The 15,167-nt window shown below is 42.9% G+C and overlaps 1 protein-coding gene across 1 annotated transcript in view; it reads left to right on the forward strand.

Moving 5' to 3' along the window:
* The first annotated feature begins 8,240 nt into the window (after nt 1–8,240).
* zmat3 (zinc finger, matrin-type 3) overlaps nt 8,241–15,167 on the forward strand; it is a 36,853-nt gene continuing 29,926 nt past the window's right edge. Inside the window, exon 1 of the mRNA XM_034179477.1 lies at nt 8,241–8,532. Coding sequence (XP_034035368.1) covers nt 8,409–8,532 — 124 coding nt within the window. The 5' untranslated portion in view covers nt 8,241–8,408. The remainder of the gene's footprint in view (nt 8,533–15,167) is intronic.

The raw sequence follows: 15,167 nt of genomic DNA on the forward strand, positions 1-15,167 counted from the left end.
TCAACTTGAAACGGTGAGACGCTGCCGCCTCGAAGCGCAGATCGCCGTCAGGCACCGTGGGCCATCCTTACAGCGACACTACCAGACCAAAATCTCTCATCAGCCGTTAAAATTTTTACTGAAAACTTGCTGAATTTATCGAATGGTGTCCACTCAGTTGTGCCTTACAGTTTTGAAAAAAATTTTGATCAAACAAAGCAGCAGTCTCTGAGCCATTCCTAAACATGAAAAAACGACGAGAGGGTGGGCCACTCCTCACTCAAAGACTGCCCACAGGCGAATGACGTAACCGACAGGGCATGAAAAAAACTCTTGCATGCCCACGAGGGTTCAAGCATGTCTGATGTAATCACACGTGATTCAAATTCATATGGTTTTTGAAAAAAATAAGGTCGGATACTTTTCTAATAGACCTCGTATATATATATATATATATATATATATATATATATATATATATATATATAATCCCAATTCCAATGAAGTTGGGACGTTGTGTAAAATGTAAATAAAAACAGAATACAATGATTTGCAAATCCTCTTCAACCTATATTCAATTGAATACACCACAAAGACAAGATATTTAATGTTCAAATTGATAAACTTTAATGTTTTGTGCAAATATTTGCGCATTTTGAAATGGATGCCTGCAACACGTTTCAAAAAACCTGGGACAGTGGTATGTTTACCACTGTGTTACATCACCTTTCCTTCTAACAACACTCAATAGTGTTTGGGAACTGAGGACACTAATTGTTGAAGCTCTGTAGTTGGAATTCTTTCCCATTTGTGCTTGATGTATGACGTCAGTTGTTCAACAGTCTGGGTCTCCATTGTCGTATTTTGGGCTTCATAATGCGCCACACATTTTCAATGGGTGACAGGTCTGGACTGCAGGCAGGCCAGTCTAGTACCTGCACTCTTTTACTATGAAGGCACGCTGTTGTAACGTGCAGAATGTAGCTTGGCATTGTCTTTCTGAAATAAGCAGAGACGTCCCTGAAAAAGACATTGCTTGGATGGCAGAATGTGTTGCTCCAAAACCTGGAAGTTTATCAATCAATCAATCAATCAATCAATTTTTTTTTTATATAGCGCCAAATCACAACAAACAGTTGCCCCAAGGCGCTTTGTATTGTAAGGCAAGGCCATACAATAATTATGTAAAACCCCAACGGTCAAAATGACCCCCTGTGAGCAAGCACTTGGCTACAGTGGGAAGGAAAAACTCCCTTTTAACAGGAAGAAACCTCCAGCAGAACCAGGCTCAGGGAGGGGCAGTCTTCTGCTGGGACTGGTTGGGGCTGAGGGAGAGAACCAGGAAAAACACATGCTGTGGAGGGGAGCAGAGATCGATCACTAATGATTAAATGCAGAGTGGTGCATACAGAGCCAAAAAGAGAAAGAAACAGTGCATCATGGGAACCCCCCAGCAGTCTACGTCTATAGCAGCATAACTAAGGGATGGTTCAGGGTCACCCGATCCAGCCCTAACTATAAGCTTTAGCAAAAAGGAAAGTTTTAAGCCTAATCTTAAAAGTAGAGAGGGTGTCTGTCTCCCTGATCTGAATTGGGAGCTGGTTCCACAGGAGAGGAGCCTGAAAGCTGAAGGCTCTGCCTCCCAATCTACTCTTACAAACCCTAGGAACTACAAGTAAGCCTGCAGTCTGAGAGCGAAGCGCTCTATTGGGGTGATATGGTACTACGAGGTCCCTAAGATAAGATGGGACCTGATTATTCAAAACCTTATAAGTAAGAAGAAGAATTTTAAATTCTATTCTAGAATTAACAGGAAGCCAATGAAGAGAGGCCAATATGGGTGAGATATGCTCTCTCCTTCTAGTCCCCGTCAGTACTCTAGCTGCAGCATTTTGAATTAACTGAAGGCTTTTTAGGGAACTTTTAGGGCAACCTGATAATAATGAATTACAATAGTCCAGCCTAGAGGAAATAAATGCATGAATTAGTTTTTCAGCATCACTCTGAGACAAGACCTTTCTGATTTTAGAGATATTGCGTAAATGCAAAAAAGCAGTCCTACATATTTGTTTAATATGCGCTTTGAATGACATATCCTGATCAAAAATGACTCCAAGATTTCTCACAGTATTACTAGAGGCCAGGGCAATGCCATCCAGAGTAAGGATCTGGTTAGACACCATGTTTCTAAGATTTGTGGGGCCAAGTACAATAACATCAGTTTTATCTGAGTTTAAAAGCAGGAAATTAGAGGTCATCCATGTCTTTATGTCTGTAAGACAATCCTGCAGTTTAGCTAATTGGTGTGTGTCCTCTGGCTTCATGGATAGATAAAGCTGGGTATCATCTGCGTAACAATGAAAATTTAAGCAATACCGTCTAATAATACTACCTAAGGGAAGCATGTATAAAGTGAATAAAATTGGTCCTAGCACAGAACCTTGTGGAACTCCATAATTAACCCTAATCTGTGAAGAAGATTCCCCATGTACATGAACAAATTGTAATCTATTAGACAAATATGATTCAAACCACCGCAGCGCAGTGCCTTTAATACCTATGGCATGCTCTAATCTCGGTAATAAAATTTTATGGTCAACAGTATCAAAAGCAGCACTGAGGTCTAACAGAACAAGCACAGAGATGAGTCCACTGTCCGAGGCCATAAGAAGATCATTTGTAACCTTCACTAATGCTGTTTCTGTACTATGATGAATTCTAAAACCTGACTGAAACTCTTCAAATAGACCATTACTCTGCAGATGATCAGTTAGCTGTTTTACAACTACCCTTTCAAGAATTTTTGAGAGAAAAGGAAGGTTGGAGATTGGCCTATAATTAGCTAAGATAGCTGGGTCAAGTGATGGCTTTTTAAGTAATGGTTTAATTACTGCCACCTTAAAAGCCTGTGGTACATAGCCAACTAACAAAGATAGATTGATCATATTTAAGATCGAAGCATTAAATAATGGTAGGGCTTCCTTGAGCAGCCTGGTAGGAATGGGGTCTAATAAACATGTTGATGGTTTGGATGAAGTAACTAATGAAAATAACTCAGACAGAACAATCGGAGAGAATGAGTCTAACCAAATACCGGCATCACTGAAAGCAGCCAAAGATAACGATACATCTTTGGGATGGTTATGAGTAATTTTTTCTCTAATAGTTAAAATTTTGTTAGCAAAGAAAGTCATGAAGTCATTACTAGTTAAAGTTAATGGAATACTCAGCTCAATAGAGCTCTGACTCTTTGTCAGCCTGGCTACAGTGCTGAAAAGAAACCTGGGGTTGTTCTTATTTTCTTCAATTAGTGATGAGTAGAAAGATGTCCTAGCTTTACGGAGGGCTTTTTTTATAGAGCAACAGACTCTTTTTCCAGGCTAAGTGAAGATCTTCTAAATTAGTGAGACGCCATTTCCTCTCCAACTTACGGGTTATCTGCTTTAAGCTACGAGTTTGTGAGTTATACCACGGAGTCAGGCACTTCTGATTTAAAGCTCTCTTTTTCAGAGGAGCTACAGCATCCAAAGTTGTCTTCAATGAGGATGTAAAACTATTGACGAGATACTCTATCTCACTTACAGAGTTTAGGTAGCTACTCTGCACTGTGTTGGTATATGGCATTAGAGAACATAAAGAAGGAATCATATCCTTAAACCTAGTTACAGCGCTTTCTGAAAGACTTCTAGTGTAATGAAACTTATTCCCCACTGCTGGGTAGTCCATCAGAGTAAATGTAAATGTTATTAAGAAATGATCAGACAGCAGGGAGTTTTCAGGGAATACTGTTAAGTCTTCTATTTCCATACCATAAGTCAGAACAAGATCTAAGATATGATTAAAGTGGTGGGTGGACTCATTTACTTTTTGAGCAAAGCCAATACAGTCTAATAATAGATTAAATGCAGTGTTGAGGCTGTCATTCTCAGCATCTGTGTGGATGTTAAAATCGCCCACTATAATTATCTTATCTGAGCTAAGCACTAAGTCAGACAAAAGGTCTGAAAATTCACAGAGAAACTCACAGTAACGACCAGGTGGACGATAGATAATAACAAATAAAACTGGTTTTTGGGACTTCCAATTTGGATGGACAAGACTAAGAGTCAAGCTTTCAAATGAATTAAAGCTCTGTCTGGGTTTTTGATTAATTAATAAGCTGGAATGGAAGATTGCTGGTAATCCTCTGCCTCGGCCCGTGCTACGAGCGTTCTGACAGTGTGACTCGGGGGTGTTGACTCATTTAAACTAACATATTCATCCTGCTGCAACCAGGTTTCTGTAAGGCAGAATAAATCAATATGTTGATCAATTATTATATCATTTACCAACAGGGACTTAGAAGAGAGAGACCTAATGTTTAATAGACCACATTTAACTGTTTTAGTCTGTGGTGCAGTTGAAGGTGCTATATTATTTTTTCTTTTTGAATTTTTATGCTTAAATAGATTTTTGCTGGTTATTGGTGGTCTGGGAGCAGGCACCGTCTCTACGGGGATGGGGTAATGAGGGGATGGCAGGGGGAGAGAAGCTGCAGAGAGGTGTGTAAGACTACAACTCTGCTTCCTGGTCCCAACCCTGGATAGTCACGGTTTGGAGGATTTAAGAAAATTGGCCAGATTTCTAGAAATGAGAGCTGCTCCATCCAAAGTGGGATGGATGCCGTCTCTCCTAACAAGACCAGGTTTTCTCCAGAAGCTTTGCCAATTATCTATGAAGCCCACCTCATTTTTTGGACACCACTCAGACAGCCAGCAATTCAAGGAGAACATGCGGCTAAACATGTCACTCCCGGTCCGATTGGGGAGGGGCCCAGAGAAAACTACAGAGTCCGACATTGTTTTTGCAAAGTTACACACCGATTTAATGTTAATTTTAGTGACCTCCGATTGGCGTAACCGGGTGTCAATACTGCCGACGTGAATTACAATCTTACCAAATTTACGCTTAGCCTTAGCCAGCAGTTTCAAATTTCCTTCAATGTCGCCTGCTCTGACCCCCGGAAGACAATTGACTATGGTTGCTGGTGTCGCTAACTTCACATTTCTCAAAACAGAGTCGCCAATAACCAGATTATCAAGTTACCAGATTATTATTAAGTTTATCAATTTGAACATTAAATATCTTGTCTTTGTGGTGTATTCAATTGAATATAGGTTGAAGAGGATTTGCAAATCATTGTATTCTGTTTTTATTTACATTTTACACAACGTCCCAACTTCATTGGAATTGGGATTTTATATATATATATATACGAGGTCTATTAGAAAAGTATCCGACCTTATTATTTTTTTCAAAAACCATATGAATTTGAATCACGTGTGATTACATCAGACATGCTTGAACCCTTGTGGGCATGCGAGAGTTTTTTCACGCCTGTCGGTTACGTCATTCGCCTGTGGGCAGTCTTTGAGTGAGGAGTGGCCCACCCTCTCGTCATTTTTTCATTGTTTAGGAATGGCTCAGACTGCTGCTTTGTTTGATCAAAATTTTTTTCAAAACTGTAAGGCACAACTGAGTGGACACCATTCGATAAATTCAGCAAGTTTTCAGTAAAAATTTTAACGGCTGATGAGAGATTTTGGTCTGGTAGTGTCGCTGTAAGGATGGCCCACGGTGCCTGACGCCGATCTGCGCTTCGAGGCGGCAGCGTCTCACCGTTTCAAGTTGAAAACTTCCACATTTCAGGCTCTGTTGACCCAGGAAGTCATCAGAGAACAGAGAACTTTCAGCAGAAGTTGGCATGAGGAGTTTATTCGTACATTCCATTGTTAACGGACATTTTGTAATGAAAGAATGTGCGGGCAGAGTCGCATGTCGGGCCGGACCCGACCGCGGGGGGTCGCGACAGGAAAAACACCTCCGTGTTGAAAACCATTTGTAAGTGTCCACTCGGATATTCCTCACAGGTCCAGAAAAAATGTTGATAAAGCAACGTGCGCCGTCTCGAGCAGCATGTGAAACAAAGGAATTCATCCGAGAGGGCGAGTTGATTCCAAAAAGCTCTATTCTGGTCTCATCTGACCATATGACCTTCTCCCATGCCTCCTCTGGATCATCCAGATGGTCACTGGTGAACTTCAAACAGGCCTGGACATGTGCTGCCTTGAGCAGGGGGACCTTGCTGCCCTGCAGGATTTTAAACCATGACAGCATCATGTGTTACTAATGTAATCTTTGTGACTGTGGTCCCAGCTCTCTTCAGGTCATTGACCAGGTCCTCCTGTGTAGTTCTGAGCTTTCTCAGAATCATCCTTATACCACAAAGTGACATCTTGCATGGATTCCCAGACCGAGGGAGACTGACAGTCATCTTGTGTTTCTAACACTTTCTAGTAAATAATCATAACAGTTGTTGTCTTCTACCAAGCTGCTTGCCTGTTGTCCTGTAGTCCATCCCAGCCTTGTGCAGGTCTACAGTTTTGTCCTTGGTGTCCTTAGACAGCTCTTTGGTCTTAGCTATGGTGGACAGGTTGGAGTGTGATTGATTGAGTGTGTGAACAGGTGTCTCTTATACAGGTAACAAGTTCAAACAGGTGCAATTAATACACGTAAAGAGTGCAGAATAAGAGGGCTTCTTAAAGAAAAATTAACAGGTCTGAGTGAGCCAGAATTCTTGCTGGTTGGTAGGTGTTCAAATACTTATTTGCAGCAGTAACATACAAATAAATTATTAAAAAATTATACATTGTGATTTATGGATTTTTTCTTTTAGATTGTCTCTCACAGTGCACATGCACCTAAGATGAAAATTTCAGACCCCTCCATGATTTCTTAGGGCCCTGTCCCACTGGCGTTTAGGAGGATTTGCGGATGGAATGCGCACAAAAGTGGCCCACATCCGCCAAACAACCGCAATAACCGTGTAACATTCCTGTATGAGTCGGCCGCCATCCGAACACGTCCATGATCATCTGTATCACGAATGTCCGCAGCCAGGATTTTTGAGCGGCTCAAAAATCCTGCTGCGGATGAGATCCGCATCACTGCCTGAACACATACTGGAGACATACGCAGGACATACACGACCAACGTGCCGCATATCCCCTGTCATCCACTGATATCCGCAACCGACGGGTTGGCGCGGCTTGGCGGCGGACCGGGACAGCGTGCAAAACAGATATGACACGTGCCCAGCACGGCCACATCACGGTCGCAAATGGTATGTCGCACATGCAGACAGAGTGGGCACGGATGAAGCGAGTGCATCACGGCCACTGTGCCCCTCATGGGGGCGCCTCCGCAGTCGCCTTCGCTTCTGTTCCCTGTTATATCCGCTTTTCTTCCTCATGTATTCGCTGATCCACCCCGGGACATTTGTCATTTCCGCCCACCTTTGTTGCAGACGCTCAGCTTTTGTCTCCTCATTTCATGCGCAAATCCTCCTAAACGCCAGTGGGACAGGGCCCTAAGTGGGAGAACTTGCAAAATCACAAGGTGTTCAAATACTTATTTTCCTCACTGTATATATTAGTATACAGTACATAGTTCATATTTAAACATTTTTTTTGTGGTGTATAAGATGTCTTGTTTCTTTTGTGGTGTACAGCAGCTCTACGAGAACACCCCCGATTTCATTGTACGCACCCCCCTGGTACAATGACAATAAAGGCTATTCTATTCTATCCTATTGTATTCTTGGACTTCTGTGACCTGTGTACATAATTTCATTGACACTCTATCATGGGGAAAAGAAAGAAAGAAAGAAAGAAAGAAAGAAAGAAAGAAAGAAAGAAAGATAGATAGATAGATAGATAGATAGATAGATAGATAGATAGATAGATAGATAGATAGATAGATAGATAGATAGATAGATAGATAGATAGATAGATAGATAGATAGATAGATAGATAGTGATTAGGTGCAGGCAGCCCTATACTTTGTATTTTTAGGGTGGCTCTGGCCCCTGAGCGCCACCTCCAGTGGTGCCGCCACTGCAATGCAGGTGCATCTACCTTCTGATTGTGATAGAAATTTGCCTGCAAAGCTGTTTCTCGGGACCAGCATTCGGAAGCGTGGGCCGAGGCGGCTGCTTTCAGAGTGTGCCACAGAAGTGTAACATATTTATTCACTGTGTCATGATTTGCCACCCAGGCAAATCAGCGGCGGCAGCATCGGAAACGGACCGTACCAACCAGAAAAAAAGGTGCACCGGGGCAAACACATCGCAAAAAAAAAACTCAAATTCCCCTGCAGGACACTTCTTTGTAAGCATAAAACGTGATATCCAGCCTATGTTTTATTCTGCAGTTGGGGATGTGTGCGCTTTAATGGTGTGGTTTTCTGCGTAGGTTTCGTTCCTGTGCGTAAATCCCCCCCTCAGCTGGCGCCGCTGCTACTGCTGCTGGCTGTCATCCCGTCTGACCGCCTGGATCTTTTTTTTTTTTTTTTTGGAGAGGGAGAAGTTGGAAAAAGGAGATGCAAGTGCGATGATGGCGCTGCAGCTGAAGAGCGGGGATGCCGCGTACTATCACAGTGCCGAATTCTGCAGAACTTACGCCTCAGCGCCCATCAGCTACGGGGACAGCAGCCATTATCTCACCCGCTTACCAGGTAAGGAGGCTACCCGCAGGCTGCCAGCGCTCTGTGCGCACGGATGGAGAGAAATCTAAGGCAGTGATATCTGCAGATTGCACAAGGGAGAGCGATTGTCCCGGTGCTGCTGCTTGCTGCTGCATCAGCAGCAGCAGGATCGAGGTTCCATTCTGCAGCTTATAGATGCTGCGACTCAAAATCAGAGACCCTGGAGAGCTGTGCGCCTCACAGAGGTCTGATCAGAGGTCGGGCTGCAACCTGAAACCGATATAAGAACCTTTTGCTTCTGCACAGCTGATGATGACATGTGGCAACTAGAAAGGTACTCAGAGAGCACATATTCTTTAGCCGAGGCTGAGAAAACCTGGAAAAGAGAACTGGGGTTAAATGTAATGTAGTTTATGTCACCCCAAGCTGTATAGGAGTTTTCACGTGTCAAAATCCAACCCCTTGTCTGCGTTATGACACCTAGGTAATGGCTCAAGTACCTGTTTGGGTAATATACAGCCACAACGTGGCCACTACTGTAGCCACGAAGGCTCAACAGGAAGCCTGAACAGGAGTCAGTTAACAGCGTTCTGGTGAAACAAGAAGTTCACAATGGGGAATCAGGTGGAGGAAGTGATGGGTCGTAATCCAAGGCTGCAGCAGCTCCTCAGACCCCAATCGGTTGGAATTTCCCAGGCATCGGACCAGGCTAAGGATCTGTCAAGGGCAATGTATTTGTTGTTGGGCAACGTTTTTCCCACAGTAAACAAATCCATGCACAGTTGTCTCTGGATCAGCCTTGGATGCAGAATCCTGTCCGGGAATTGACCAAGAAACGTTTCCTCACCACCGAGGGATTGCCACATTATTTCACAAACGGGTTTCAGTAAATGAAAGTAAAGTATGATCAGTGTAAATTTTAAGAAATTGGTTGAATTAAATCCAAGATCAAGTTGCAGGAGCCTATCCCAGCAGTCATAGGGCGTGAGGCAGGACAGGACGCCAGTCTGTCATAGGGTCACAGGGTCACATATAAACAAACAAACACACTCAAACCCACACACACACCTGCAGACAATTTAAAGTTTCCAGTCCACTTAACCTGCATGTCTTTGGATGTGGGAGGAAGCCGGAGCACCCGGAGGGAACCCACGCAAACACGGGGAGAATACGCAAACGCCACACAGAAAGACCAGAGGTGGGAATCAATCCCATGACCTTCTCGCTGTGAGACAACAGTGACCACCAACAGCCACCATGCTGCCCTCGAAATAAACAAGTGCATCTAAAACAAATTTAAATATCGCTGAAAAAGTTCACTAATTTTCAGGTATTTCAGAAAGTGAAAATTATATTTGTTCTAGATACTTTTTTTTATACCCACGTATTCCAAGTGGGTCAAAGGGCTGCTGGAGCATACCCCAGCAGTCACAAGAGGAGAGACGGGGTACACCCTGGACAGACTGTTAATCTGACGCAGGGCCACATATAGACAGACAAACACATTCACAGTCTATTTAAAGTCACCAATTCATTTAACCTGCATGTGTTTGGAAGCAGGAGGAAGCCAGAGCACACGGAGGGAACCAACGCAAACACCACACAGGAAGGATCAGGTGGGAAGGGACCCAGAACCTTCTTGTGAGACAACAGTGCAGAGCACTAAGCCTCATTATCATCCATTTTCTATACCCGCTTACACTAATTAAGGGTCACGGGGTGGGGGGTGGAGCCTATACCAGCAGTCATAGGGCGTGAGGCGGGCTACACCCTGGACAGGACGCCAGCCTATCACAGGGCCTAGACTCATTATATATAAACTAAAATGTTTCAAGCATTTTTTTTTTTTTTTATATATTTTAATTTGGATAATTGTGGTCTACAGCCCCATAAACAGACAATATTGTAATATTATAAGATATGGGTTTTTTCCTACTTGTTTTTAAAAAAATGTTAATAGAGCTGTGGCCATAATGATCAAAATTAAAATAAAAAATGCTTGAAACATTTTAGTTTATATGTAGAGTTTAGAATATGCAAAATATCCAATTTTTGAAATAGCTGACAAAAATATTGAATTTTATTCAAGATATTAAATTTTTCTGAGATGCACCTGTATGTATAGCCCACCTCAGCATGTCTGGTTATCAAAAATAAGAAGACCCATAATTTACATCTCCATATCCAGATCCCGATCCAAAGCAGCATTTATGTGGTTCTGCCTGTCAGTAAGATTGGTCGTTCCACCAGGTTTTGTGGAGATCAGCAGAAAACTTTTTCAGAAACTGATCAAAAAGTTAGATGCAAAAAAAAGGCCCATCAATATAAATAAGCGTATCAAAAAATGATCCATAACCACACCTGGATCCTGATCAATACCAGTATTTATTTGGTTCTACCTCTAAGTAAGACTGATAATTCCACAAGCCTTTGTGGAGATCAGGTGAAAACATATTGAGAAATTGATCAAATTATTGCGGCAGTTGGGGGGGGGGAGTTGGCATTTATGTCAATCAGAGTAACCAAAACTAATCCAGAATCCAAACCGTCACATAGGAGACCAGATTCCATCAAGAGGATCCCCCGGTAATTGTAATTATTCCACCGTGTTTTAGAGTGGAAGGAAAACCATTTGATTAATTAAAAAAATGTGTCACAAAACAATCAAGTAAGTAAAATCAAATTTTAGAATCCTAATTCAGATCCTGAACAATATAAAAAAGTTTATTATGGCTTGATTAGAATGATCGTTCTGCCAAGAATTTGGCAGTACATACAACCAGCCTCACAACCGCAAACCACGTGTAACCACACCAGCCCAGGACCTGCACATCCAGCATGTTCACCTCCAAGATCGTCTGAGACCAGCTACTCGGACAGCTGCTGGAACAATCGGTTTGCATAACCAAAGAATTTCTGCACAAACTGTCAGAAACCATCTCAGGGAAGCTCATCTGCATGCTCGTCGTCCTCATCGGGGTCTCGACCTGACTCCAGTTCGTCGTCGTAACCGACTTGAGTGGGCAAATGCTCACATTCGCTGGCGTTTGGCACGTTGGAGAGGTGTTCTCTTCATGGATGAATCCCGGTTCACACTGTCCAGGGCAGATGGCAGACAGCGTGTGTGGCGTCGTGTGGGTGAGCGGTTTTCTGATGTCAATGTTGTGGATCGAGTGGCCCATGGTGGCGGTGGGGTTATGGTATGGACAGGCGTCTGTTATGGATGAAGAACACAGGTGCATTTTATTGATGGCATTTTGAATGCACAGAGATACTGTGACAAGATCCTGAGGCCCATTGTTGTGCCATACATCCAAGAACATCACCTCATGTTGCAGCAGGATAATGCACAGCCCCATGTTGCAAGGATCTGTACACAATTCTTGGAAGCTGAAAATGTCCCTGTTCTTGCATGGCCGGCATACTCACCGGACACGTCACCCATTGAGCATGTTTGGGATGCTCTGGACCGTCGTATACGATAGCGTGTACCAGTTCCTGCCAATATCCAGCAACTTCGCACAGCCATTGAAGAGGAGTGGACCAACATTCCACAGGCCACAATTGACAACCTGATCAACTCTATGCGAAGGAGATGTGTTGCACTGCATAAGGCAAATGGTGGTCACACCAGATACTGACTGGTATCCCCCCCCAATAAAACAAAACTGCACCTTTCAGAGTGGCCTTTTATTGTGGGCAGTCTAAGGCACACCTGTGCACTAATCATGGTGTCTAATCAGCATCTTGGTATAGCACACCTGTGAGGTGGGATGGATTATCGCAGCAAAGGAGAAGTGCTCACTATCACAGATTTAGACTGGTTTGTGAACAATATTTGAGGGAAATGGTGATATTGTGTATGTGGAAAAAGTTTTAGATCTTTGAGTTCATCTCATACAAAATGGGAGCAAAACCAAAAGTGTTGCGTTTATATTTTTGTTGAGTGTAAAATAGATCCAGAAACCCCATGCCAGTTGTAACAGTGCCAAAAATCAATGGCTTCCTTCTTCCCATTAAAATGGCTGAAAGCGTTTTGAAATATTGATTGAACGATCATTGATAGGTCAGGTTAGGTATATGATCGGCATTTGGCCCACGTGTTTGCTGTTATTTACAGTGACACACTCACATTTCAAAATCAAAATTCAATCCAAACTTTTAGTGGACAACAACACACTCACAGGCTCAACGGCACTGCCAAGCAACTCACGGAAGAAAGTGTTACACCAGTCGGTCAGACAAGAAAGTGCAAAAGTGTTATAAAGTTTGTGAACAAACTTTTAGGTGCATACAAGATTGATACGTTCATGCATCCAGTATGACATATGAAACTGACACGGTTCTACGGTGAAACTGTCACACTAGCAGACAACCACAGGAATCTTCACTGGCAGTGCCAATGGCTATGACAAAGCACTGTGAATTCATGCCTTGAGGAGGTTTGGATGTTTTTAGTCCTTGTATTTTGCTGCATTGCGATATTTTACTAATCTCTTTTATCACATTGCAAGATCGAGCATTGGTGGAGTACACTAATAATTGTAGTTACAGCAAGATGATATACTATACAAGGCATTATACTACAGTACAATGCCTTGTCCACACGGAAACGGAACTTTCCCTATAGTCTTTTTCTTTGTCGTTTTCAGAAAGTGTTCCGTAAACACGGCACCATTTCACATAATATCAGTGCACACACAAAACCACGGAAAATGACTGAAAACGCTGTAATACATATACCAGGCCTGTATGTGGTGCTGTAAAGTGGGCGAAGTTCTTCGGGGCAACGAGAGATGCTCTGGATATATGGACATTCTCCCCCCATTCATTGACACATTGTCCCACAACTGCTGGTTCCACCAGGTCTCACCCAAAGTTTTCTCCTTGTTGCCCTTCTGGTTGCTAAACTCAGCAGTTTCTGAACACAAGTCTGTAGCCCACCATCATTGTTGTTGTTACGTGATGTCTTGCGGTCGAGGTTGAGTATGAGGTTAGCGAAGTGAGGCTATGACGTTATCATTTCACAAAAGTTGTGCATTGGTTGTACACACGAAAACGCAAAGGTGGCGTTTTGAGATTTATCCACTCTGGGACCCGTTTTCGGGCTCTGAAAACAGCGGTTCGAAACGAAACACCGATACAACACGAAACCTTTGCGGATACACCTAAACCCGTCTCCATGTGGACGGACCCTAAGTGGTACAACATGCATATTATCCAGCCTTGATAGTCTTCCCTGATATGGACTGGACATTTACTTGTATCACAAGATCTTGTTCAGTTGATGAGGGTCCAGAGTTCTTCAGAGGCGGGCAGCAACCACAGCTCAGTTGGCAGAAAGGGGGTTAGGGGATTAACACCCGGGTACTGGAACTCAAAATGGTCTCAGTACTCAGATCAGCACTTTACCTGGAAGCTCCTGCCTGTGTGACAACCAGCCACTTTGGATGATCTTGTCTGAATGCAAATTAATGTCAGGTTTCATGTGAACTTTGCCCAGTTCAGACCTCACTTTCACAGGATGGTGATGGCGTCACTGGTCCTCCGTGATCCCTTGCCCAGTCGAGCAGATGGAATTAAGTGCAGGAGGCATGTGCTTCTCATTCCTTTATAATTGATGTGATAGAACGCAGTACTGCAAGAGAAACTCCAGAGAAAACGATCACTTGGCCTATTTAAAGATTCTCAGCTGAGGACGGGGAGATTATTACGTTCTAGGACAGGAGAGGCTTTTTTTTGTGCCTCAGTTACACCATCCAACCAGCAATCTGTCATGTCTCAGAGGTCTATAACATTTGAGGCTTGTTCAAGCTTTTAAAAATTGAGTGTGTGCATTTATCCCCCCACCCCACCTACACACACACACACACCTCTGCCAAATTCAGTCGAGGCATGAAGAAAAATACATTTTTTCATGTTGCATTACCAATGGGATACTAACGGCATTTCACTTAACTTTTTTCTCCATTCTGATTAGATTAGATTAGATTAGATTAGAACTGGCTCTTCATCAGGGTATAGTGAGCCTCCACTAACTACCATATTTTAGTAGCTGGCCCCCCTCATTGAGGATAAATGTTGTCTGGTTTTTTTCTCCACCAGATAATGTTTTGCTTTGTACATTTTTCACACTCACTTTAATTTCAAATGTACCGTTCTGCCATTATTGCTTTCTCGTCATGCATTACACATCATGATGCAACCCTCTAAGATCACCCTCCATGGTTATGCAGTTTCATTTTTGTTTTTTTGCCCTGTCCACCGGCCAAGCGGCAAAGCAGGGAATTGTAACTGGTCCTGTACGTGTTTGTCTGTTTTAATCAAGATAAATAAAAAAATAGCTGGATGGATTTTCACCAAACATGGTGGGAACATTGCTTGGACAGATATCTTGAGGTGATTAACCTTTGGAGAGGATTGGATAAAGGTCAACCTTAAGGTCAACAAAAGATGTGAAAACACATTTTCCACTATATCTCCACAACCAATAGAGAGATGATCTCAAATTTATATTGATCATCAAAATATTTGTGATTAATTAGTATAAGTGGTGTCCAGCTGAAGTCCCAAGGATGCCATAAAAAGAAGTCAAGTTTGTTCTAATGTACATCCCGGTGTGTAGCGTGCGAGTGTGCAGGGGTTTGCATCAGCCTGTCTTTGGC

The sequence above is a fragment of the Thalassophryne amazonica genome, chromosome 10 (genome assembly GCF_902500255.1).
Source record: "Thalassophryne amazonica chromosome 10, fThaAma1.1, whole genome shotgun sequence".
In the NCBI taxonomy this organism is placed as follows: Eukaryota; Metazoa; Chordata; class Actinopteri; order Batrachoidiformes; family Batrachoididae; genus Thalassophryne; species Thalassophryne amazonica.